Source organism: Ailuropoda melanoleuca, chromosome 3 (genome assembly GCF_002007445.2).
Source record: "Ailuropoda melanoleuca isolate Jingjing chromosome 3, ASM200744v2, whole genome shotgun sequence".
Classification (NCBI taxonomy): domain Eukaryota; kingdom Metazoa; phylum Chordata; class Mammalia; order Carnivora; family Ursidae; genus Ailuropoda; species Ailuropoda melanoleuca.
The window spans coordinates 53305753-53317001 of NC_048220.1; the positions used below are offsets into that span (position 1 = coordinate 53305753).

Below are 11249 nucleotides of genomic sequence, written 5' to 3' on the forward strand. Positions count from 1 at the left end.
TACAATAAAGATAGAAAAAAGAAAATATTAAGAAAATCATAAAAAAATAATAAGGAAGGGAAAATACATTTATAATACTATACTATAAAAACAACATGTTTAAGTGTACCCATGCAATTCAAACCTATTGTCCAGATGTCACCTCTATTTTTTTCAGTACTTTGAAGATGTTCCAGGGGTGCCTAGGTGGCTCAGTCAGATGAGCACCCTACTCTTCAGTTCAGATCATGATCTCAGGGTTGTGAGATCATTAAATGTGTGCTTAAGATTCTCTTCCTCTCCCTCTGTCCCTCCCCTGCTCTCTTTCTCTCTCCCCCCTCTAAATTAATTAATTAGTTAGTTAAAATAAAGGTGTTCTATTGTCTTCTGGCTGCCATGGTTTCTGATGAGAAATATGGAGTTATTCCAATCACTGGTCCTTGTATGTAATGTATCATTTTTTCCCCAAGTACTTTCAAGAGTATTTCTTTATTTTTGATTTTCCACAGTTTAATTGCTATGTGTTTAGGCATGGTTTTCTTTGAGTTTATCCTGATTGGGGTATTCTGAACTTTTCATCTACAAGTTTATGTCATTAATTTGGGTAGTTTCCAGCCATTATTTCCTTAAGTATTTTTACTGTCCCAACCTCTTTCTCTTCTTTTGAACATACTTGTTCAATCTTTTTATATTTCCAACAAAACCCTGAGACTGTATTCATTTCTTTTTGTTTTAATCTGTTCTGCAAATTAACTAATTTCTAATGCTCTCTCTTCAACTTCTGGTTCTTTCTTCTGTTATATTCATTTTGCTACTGAATCAATCTGGGACATTTTTTATGTCAGATATGATTTTAAAAAAACCAGATTATTTCGGTATGACAGAAATTTCAACATATTTCTACATGATGTAGTTCATATGAGATACTTTGGGGAAAAAGCTACCCATTAGTTTCTACATGGAGAATAACTGGATATAGGAGACCCTCTTCCCTAGCATAACTTACCACCTAATCATAAATGGCCCTAATATTACCTACTACTGAAGTATGAGACAAGAGAAATGTCTATCAAATCCTCTATCCATTTTCAATTGGGTTGTTTTTTTAGATGTTGAGCTGTTTGCTGTTTGAGTTCTTTACATATATTGGATATTAATTCCTATATGGTGGGAGAATGGTTTTTTATAGATTTCAAAATATTTTTCCCATTCTGTGGGTTGCGTCATCACACTGTTGATGATGTCATATGATGCAAAGATTTTAATTTTGATACAGCCCAAATTATCCACTTTTTCCATTTGTTGCTCACTTTTTCTTGAAACCTTTGACAAATCTAATGTCATGAAGTTTTTGCCCTATGTTTTCCTCCATTAGTTTTACAGTTTTAGCTCTTACATTTAGGTCTTTAATTCATTTTGCCTTGTTTTACATATATATATATACATATACACACACACACACACACACATATGATAGGAGGTAGAGATCTATATTCATTTTCTTCCAGGTGGATATCCAGATTCCCAACACCATCTGTTGATGACTATCCTTTCACCATTGAATGGTCTCTCACCCTTCTCAAAGATCATTTGATCATATAGGTAAGGGTTTATATCTGCAGGCTCTATCAGGTATATATGTCTGTCTTTGTGACACTACCACACTGTTTTGATTACTGTACTTTGAATTAAGTTTTCAAATCAGGAAGTGTGAAACATAAATTTTTCAAGAATGCTTTGACTATTCAGGATACATATGAATTTTAGGATAGATTCTTCTGTTTTTGCAAATAACATCACTGGGAAGTTTGATGGGAATTACACTGAATACATATTCACTTTGATACTGACATCTTAAAAATATCAAGTCTTGCAATCCATGAACAGAGGATGTCTTCCCATTTATTTGTGTTTTCTCTAATTTCTTTCAGCAATGTTTTACAGTTTTCAAGTAATGGGTCTTTTGTCCCCTTGGTAAGTTTATTCCTAGGTATTCTTTTTGAAGCTACTGTAAATGGGACAATTTTCTTAATTTCCTTCTCGGACTGTTCAGTGTTAGTGTATAGACACAACTAATTGTTACGTTATGCTGCAACTTGGTTGAATTCATTTATTTTAAAAGGTTTTGGTAAAATATTTAGTTTTCTAAATACGAAATCATGTTGTCTGTGAACAAATATAATTTTAGTTGTCTGCTTGTAATTTGGATGCCTTTTATTTCTTCTTCTTGCCTAACTGCTCTAGCTAAAACTGCCAATACTCCATTGAATAGAAGAGCAAAAGCAAGCATCCTTGTCTTTTTCCTCTTTGAAGAAAAAAAGCTTTCAGTCTTTCACTGCTGACTATGATGTCAGCTGTGGGTTTTTCATATATGGCTTTTAACATTATGTTGGGTCAGTTTCCTTCTAGTCCTACTAGTTTGTTGAATGTTTTATCATGAAAGATTATTAAATTTTGTCAAATTCTGTTTCTCTATCAATTGAGATGATCATGTGGTTTTTTGCCCCTTCATTCTGTTAATGTGGTGTAATACAGTGATTGACTTTCATATATTGTTCATGTTCTTCTATAAATAATAATAATCTAAGTCCAAAAATCCACATTATTTTTTTAAAGTCAGGAAGAAAAGAGGAAAAATTGTGCTTTTCTAAATTTTAATTGTTTTCATTTTTCACAGTAATAAAGATGGTTTATTTTTGAAACTTCAAAATATGCAACTTATAAATACTGGCTAATTTAAAAGGAAAGACGGAAAAGAAGCAAGAAAGATCTTAACAGAGTTTCAGACCCAAATGCAACTCTTAAAAATCAGCAAGAATAAATGAAGAAATGAAAAAGAAGTGATCCTTTTTTTATATTCCAGAAAGTAATAGTGGAGCAAAACGGAGAGAAAACTCACTAAGATATTGTATCACTACTAAAAACTCAGGCCTGCTCATGGAACTGGTCCTGATGACTATCAACATGGCAGAAAAAGCTTGGCCCTTTAAGCAATTTCCAACACAAAAACAACAAAGATGACTCCTTTTAAGTATATACACAACTGAAACATTCTCATTGAAGGAAGGAAGAGAATTAGCAATGCCCAGAAAGGTTTAGACTAAAATGTTTATTATACATTAACTGGAGACAGTAAAAATTACACATTAGTTTCTTCTTCTTAAATGGACTTTCCCATTTTTCCAACAATAATACTGTACCATTTGTATTTGGCTTATGATCTTTAAAAAAATATTTACAAAAACATCTGGAACTCTGAAGCTACCTTTAATTTTCTTAGGGTCAATAACATCCAACCAAATACCCTGGAACACGTATGACTATGAAATAAGATATAACAATAACTCTAGGAATTCTAATAATTTCATCAAAGAAAGGTTCAGGTTTGCTCCTTATCCCGTAACTACAAAGCCAAGTAAACTAATCTGAGGAAGACCTTCAAACCTAACACTTGCTAAAAGAAAATACATCAAAGATTCAATACACAGAAGATTTCAATACAAATATTCCATCCCTCCAAGGACTCCAGAGAGTCAACTCATCAGTATTTTAGCTAAAAAGCTTATTACTAATTCACTATATGAAATACATTGCAAATTCTCCTTAGTCCACCACATTTCACCAAGCCAAGATAAAACATGGGACATGTGCTATAAACAATCAGACACGTATTTTTCAGAAATATTAAGAAAAATAATGTATGAGTGCTTCAACTTGAGTCTGGCTGTGTAGTAAGTGACCACAAGATTTTGAAGTAGGCAGCTTTTCTCCCCTAAGGATGCTTTGGCACAGATGAGACTTTACTTAATATATGAAACATTAGAAACATTAGCCCATAATTCTAAGTCTCAGATATCACCAAAGAAAGAACTAAAATAAACTGTGACTATCATTATGGTTTTTCAATGTTAGATGTTGCTGAAAAGATTCTCTATTGAACCACAGGACTACTAACTATGAAAGATAGTCAGATATGCATTGCCAGCACGTTGATAAATTTTAGAAAATAATGTGGTAAAATACACAACATTTAAAATTTTGGCAGATTAAATTCAGAAATCTTTAAGTATTTTTAACTATGATGAAAACACCTGAAAACTACTCTGCATTGTATAAAGTGATAAAACCCCATTTTTAGGGCTCATGAAATATAAATTATAAAGAGAAATTTAAATTTAAAACTTACATTAAGAAAATACAAGAAACTTTGAAACCAATATAAAATTCTGACTGACTGGCCTCCAGGAAACTACTTCTAGCCAAAACATGTTTTGAAATGATACACACACACACACGAACAGAAAAATTTCTAAATGATTTTAAAAGCTTCCGCACGGAAATATGGTACTACCTAGAAGTCAAATTAAAAACTGGACAAAAGTAAAGGTGAACGAATAACTGCTCTAACAGCTCACTGAAAAAATTTCAAGTAAAATAACTATTAGTTACTTAATAAAAGGGGGAATTAGCAAACAAAAATTGCTTACTGAAAACTGAAATATATCAATCAATAAATACCATTCAAAAACACAAAGTATTTAGAGAAAGTATTAACAAAATAACAGAACTTAAAATTTAACACTAAAAACTATAATATAATACACTGTTGAGAGAAATTAAAGATGATCTAAGCAAGTGAAGAAACAGAATCATGATCATAAGGCAAAATACTGTAAAAATGCTAATTCTCCCAAAATTGATCCATAGAGCTAATGCGATTCCAATCTACAGCCCAGCAGGCTTTTTCTCCATATAAAAAATGACTTAAAAATATTTGAAAATAGGGGCGCCTGGGTGGCACAGCGGTTAAGCATCTGCCTTCGGCTCAGGGTGTGATCCCGGCGTTATGGGTTTGAGCCCCACATCAGGCTCCTCTGCTATGAGCCTGCTTCTTCCTCTCCCATTCCCCCTGCTTGTGTTCCCTCTCTCGCTAGCTGTCTCTATCTCTGTCAAATAAATAAATAAAATCTTTAAAAAAAATATTTGAAAATAAAATATAAATCTCTCATAACTTCCCAACAATGTAATTATCTATCCAGAAAATCCAAGCATACGAAACTGAAAAACTGTTAGAGATAAGGAGCGAATTCATTGAGAAGGCCAAATGCAGAACACAGAAAAGTCATTTGTTTTCCTATATACCATTAATAATTAATGTTAAAAATATAATGAAGAGGACCATTCATAATGCCCATCAAGATTTAAAAATACACAGAAATGAATCTAACAAGGAATACACAAGATCTCTATGATAAAAACTACAAAATATAAATATAATGCTGCTGGAAGACAGGGAAAGAGGGATGAAAGCAAGAAGGGAATACATTAATTCCACATTATCCTAATCAAAGTTCAAAAACAATTTTTAACAGAACTTGAGAATTTAGTTCTAAAATTTATCTAGAGGATGAAACTTTTACTTTTTATGCCTCATTATTATTTGAAAATTTACATATATATTTATATCACTTGTATGATGAAGAATTTTTTCAGACTTACTGAGATATAATTGACATATAACATCACGTACATTTAAAATGAGGTATTACCTCAAGCCTCTTAGAATAACTATCACCAAGAAGAGATAACAAGTGATGGTGAAGATGTAGAGAAAAGGGAATCCTTTCTACTGTTGGTGGCAATGTAAACTGGTACAGCCACTACCAGAAAACAGTATGAAGGCGGCTCAAAAATATAAAAATAGAACTATCATATGATTCAGCAAACCCATTTCTGGGTATCTATCCAAAGGAAATAAAATCACCACCTCAAAGAGATATCTATGCTCCCACGTTCACTGCAGCATTATTCACAGTAGCCAAGATACAGAAACAACCTAAAAATCTGTCAACAGATGAATGGAAAAAGGTGATACAGTTATACAGATATAATGGAATATTATTCAGCCATGAGAAAGAAGGAATCCTGCCATTTGTGACCAAATGGATGGATCTTGAGGGTACTACACAAAGTGAAAGAATAATTTTTAATTACCAATCATTTTCCTATACTTAAAAAACCAAATTTGAAATTTACCTTTATACAAACTTCTTAATGAGAGACAGCCTGTAAGTACTAGGCATATATGGCTATATTTATATTTCCTTTTTTACATTTCTTTATGATACATTTATTTATAACTACATTTTTGATAGTCCAGATTATGACAATATCAATTTTTATTTATCAGTTTAAAAGAGGAATTTTAAAAATTACCAAATGCCACATTTTCAGATTTAGGAATTGCCACAGTATCCTCAGGTTTAGTGAAATAATTTACCTACATGAAATGTAAAGGCCAAAATTTAATGAAATTAAGAGCAGGGCTTTCTTTAATATGGTAGTGAGGGATTGTAACCTGCAGGAAAGCAAGCTGAAACCATGCAAAGCAATCCTGATAATTATAAATCTTGCAATCAATCTGTGACTTTTAAAAATTTTGTAAAAATATTAAAACTCTTACTGTCAGTTATAAATGTATAGGAAACTGAAAAATAGTAAAACTAACACTTATTTAGTACCCTATTATTTAGAACATTAGAAACGTTGGAAATTAACTTAGCAAGAGTAGTCTGAATGTAAGACACAGAGCAAGCATCTTTTCTATCTCTTAGTAAATTACCAAACTCCTGTCCAACTATGGATCACCTTCCAACATTTAATCATTGGCATTTTCAATATTATAAATTATCTCCCAGAGTTCCTTTAATGTGAAGTTTTTGTGGCACCATTTCTTCCTCTGGCATACGTTCATCCTTTTCATCACAACCATTTCCCTTCTTTATGTTGAAAAGCTGACCTTTACGACATTCTTCCAGCTACATAATTAGAGTCTCTCAAAAAATGGCCCTGTCACCGTTTTCACAATTGGCTATTTCTCTATAACTCCATTTACATTCTACCTGATTTTCATTTCCTGTGCTATCACCTTTTTTCCCAAGATTTTACTTATTTGCCAGAGAGAGAGAGAGCAGGAGAGAGCACAAGCAGGGGGAGTGGCAGGCAGAGGAGAAGCAGGCTCCCTGCTGAGCAAGGAGCCCAATGCAGGACTCGATCCCAGGACCCTGGGATCATGACCTGAGCTGAAGGTAGATACTTAACTGACTGAGCCACCCAGGAGTCCCAAGTGTTATCACTTTTTATTTCTTCGTTGCATTTTCATCTTTGTTGACCAAATCTCTCATTATCCATTTTTGTAAAATGTCAAGTAGGTTTCTCACTGGGAAGCAAGGAGGGAACACAACTACATGTTTTATTCTCTGTACATAAACTAAGTAATGTACACAGTGACAAATCAATAAAAGACTTTGAAAGAAGTGACATGACTGGTCACTGATCATGATGCGTATTTGTTATCTATGATAGTGAGCTGCAAATTCAAAAGTTACTGGTGAAGTCTGTACATTACGCAATTACTATGTTAATGTGCTCTGGTAACTGAAATTTGAACCATGTTGCTGTGGGACTGGTGTTACTTAACTGTGTTAACTGAAATCTGTGTGTTATCAAAGCCATGCAAAGCAAGAACTACCTGTCCATAAACATAATTATTTATACAGCTTAACATTAACAACTGAAAAATTTACAAAGAATCTTGAACATGTCCCCTACATTACCAAATGACATAAGCCTGAATGTAAGAATCAAATAACCTGCAGGTGTTCTACAGATACAGTTAGTCCTTAACTTTTATAAATTTGATTTTTCATAACAAGTCACCTTTTAACAGAACATACTGATACCCATAATTATCTTTAATAAATGGGATTTGAATTTAATATATCAAGAAAAGAAGGGAAATTTCAAACTTTCATATGGTGGCATTTCCTGCTGGAAAACAATATTGTTTGACTTGTATTGTCATCTTAGTATAAGAGTTTATCTGTGCAATTACACAAATATATTACATTGTGACATTATATAAAAATATGTGGGAAATAAAATTAGTAATGGTGGTGATAAACAGCACAGCTGCAATGAGAAAGACAGGTTTTTTGTGAATTTAATTCCACTGAGAAAAAATTGGAACTCTTTAGCATCAGTCACTGAATTAAAACAGTGCTTTCACTGTGAATGTAAAAAATAAATCAGATGCAAAAAAACCCCAGAGTGCATACAAAACAAACTGCAAAAATTTTTATTAAAAATTTTATATATAATTAGGAATTGCATTATATTTTTAGGTCTCTGACAACTGAACTCCTCTAATAACTTACTAGTCAATTGTTTGAATTTTACATTACAACTGAAAACTGGTGAAAGTTCTTACATTTACTAATATTCATTAGAACTTCTATGATGTGGGCGTCTGGGTGGCTCAATCGGTTAAGTGTCTGCCTTCAGCTTGGGCCCTGATCTCAGGGTCCTGGGATCAAGACCCACGTTGGGCTCCCTGCTCAGCAGGGAGTCTGCTTTTCCCTCTCCCTCTGCCCCCACCCCTGCTTGTGCTCTGTTTCTCTCTCTAATAAATAAATAAAATTAAAAAAAAAAAGAACTTCTCCGATACTAAACTGAATACAGCATTTGCTATTGGTAGTAAGGGAATATGAAACACAGAAGAATGCTCACAATTTTAGGCCATTAAATGACACAAGAAAATCCTTTAGCTAATCTAGAATCCTTCTATGTAGGAAGTCAAAATATTGTTGTATATAATCTTATTTTGTCTTCAAAATGATTAGCTCTTTCTATCTCAGAGGAGAAATACCTTGATATTAGAGATAGGGAAATTAGAACACAGAAAAGATGGAATTAAAACTCAAGTTCTGAAAAAAAAAAAAAAAACCCAAAAACAAAACTCAAGTATCTGAATTGTGACACTCCAAACTTCCTCCAAAACATTTTAGACAAGAAATACTAAGTTAATATAAAGGGCAAATGAGATGTTTGATTTGGTACTTAATATATTATTTAACACATATTTAATATAATCACTGTGTCCCTTTTCCAAAATTGAAATGATCTATTTCACCTACCCCAACAATCCGTTTCATAGCATCCAATTTAGCAGAATCTTTGTTGCTCTCCAACATTTGCTTTAGATCTTCATTCCTAAGAAAAGAAAAGAAAAAGAATTCTATATTTCGATTTTTTACATTATATAGCTATTAAAATATATTTCTTAAAAATTAGAATGATGAACAATATTATAAAACTGCATTCTTATATATAATGAAGTATATATTTTTCATCTACTCCATAAATATCAAAGTGCTACATTGTAATGAAGCCCATCAATCATACAAAAATATAAAATTGTACCTCAGTTCTGGGCAAAATATCTATGTGAACATATGCATAAAGATTCTCTCATCTCAAAATCTCCTCTGCATAATCATAAAAAAAAAGAAAGAAGTAAAATCCTTGACTCACCACTAAAATATTTTCATAAACCAAAAAGAATTTTTTCTCAAGAAAGAACACTCATTAAAGAAAGACTGTCACTCACACCATCTCTTTTTAATCCCTACCTGTCCTCCGCCAAAAAAAAAAAAAAAAAAGAAGAACATAAACATGAAGGGATTTTGCTTTGATGTCCTGGCAGTTGGGCAGTTTTATAAAATTAAACCTGTAATTTCCATAGAACCAAGTAATTTCACTCTTGGGAATTTATCTCTGGGAAATGGAAACTGATACACGAAAACCTGCACACAGGTAGTCATAGCAGCTTTTATTCCTACTAGCCAAACAGAAACAAGCCAGACGTCCATCAATGGATGAATGGTTCAACAAACTGTGGTACATCCATATCATGGAATACCACTCAGCAGGGAAGGTCAACTATTGATACATAAGATAACTCTGATTAATCTCTGAAGAAATATGCTGAGTGAGAAAAGTTAACTCTAAAAGGTTATATACTGTATTATTCCATTTATATAACATTCATAAAATAACACAATTATAGAAATGGAGAAAGATTAGTGGCTGCTGCACGTTAAGATCAAGAAAGGGAAAGGTGGATATAAAAGGCAACGCAAGATGGAACAGTTATGTATCTTTAATGTTGTGATGACTGTACATAACACAAAACAGAACACAGGACACACACACAAGTAAATACAACTAAAACTGGCGAATGTGGACAAGATTGGTGGATTATATCAATGTCAACACCTGCTGTAATTTTATACTACAGCTTATCATTAAAGAAAACTGAGTAAACGGTAGTGTAATAGTATATCTTTGTATTATTTCTTAAAACTGCATATGAATCTACAATTATTTCAAAGTCTAAAGTTTAATCTAAAGTTTAATCTAAAAAACGAGTTATATAACAATTATGACTCATTTATAAGACAAAGAAGCCAATCAAAAATGAATGGTTAAAAAAAAAAAAAAAAAAAGAATGATCAAGGGAAGCTTGGCCAGCTCAGTGGGTGGAGCATGTGGCTCTTGATCTCAGGGTTCCAGTCCCACCTTGGTTGGAGAAATTACTTAAAAATAAAATCTTAGGGGCACCTGGGTGGCACAGCAGTTGGGCGTCTGCCTTCGGCTCAGGGCGTGATCCCGGCGTTATGGGATCGAGCCCCACATCAGGCTCCTCTGCCATGAGCCTGCTTCTTCCTCTCCCACTCCCCCTGCTTGTGTTCCCTCTCTCGCTGGCTGCCTCTATCTCTGTCGAATAAATAAAAATCTTTTTAAAAAAAATAAATAAATAATAAAATCTTTTAAAAAATGGTCAAAATAGGTGAAGACATTTCACAAAAGATCAGGAATGCCAGTGAAAAACCACTTAAAATTATTAATTATTAGGTTAAATGCATATTAAATGAGATATCATTACACATCCATTAGAATAGCTGAAATTAAGAACAATAACAAATGTTGCCAAGGCTCTGGAGAAACGAGAACTCTCACATATTGTTGGTGGGAATGTAAAAACAAACAAACAAAAAAAAACACTTCAGAAAACTGGGTGATGCTTACAAATTTAAACATAAGCCTACCATGTGACCCAGTCAATTTTACTCCCCAGAGAAATAAAAACATATTTCCGATAACAACTTACATGAACATTCATAGCGGCTTTATTCATAATAGTAAAAAACTGGAAAAAATATAAATATCCATCGGTAAAATATGATTTAGCCAAACGCTGGAATACTACCCAGCAATGAAAACAAATTAATTACTGATATATGCAACACAGTGGATGAATTCTCAAAATCATTATTCTAACTGAAATAAATCAGACACAAAACAGCATGATTTAATTCATTTAAACTTAAAGAAAAGGCAAACGAAAAGGCAAACCAATTGAGACTGAA

The 11249-nt window shown here is 32.8% G+C and overlaps 1 protein-coding gene across 4 annotated transcripts in view; it reads right to left on the reverse strand.

Annotated features, from left to right (window-relative positions):
• Positions 1 to 11249, reverse strand: part of AP3B1 (adaptor related protein complex 3 subunit beta 1) — a 263254-nt gene that overhangs the window by 220127 nt on the left and 31878 nt on the right. For all 4 annotated transcript variants that reach the window (XM_034656409.1, XM_002920289.4, XM_034656410.1 and 1 more), the window contains exon 2: positions 8955 to 9030. In XM_034656409.1, coding sequence (XP_034512300.1) covers positions 8955 to 9030 — 76 coding nt within the window. The remainder of the gene's footprint in view (positions 1 to 8954; positions 9031 to 11249) is intronic.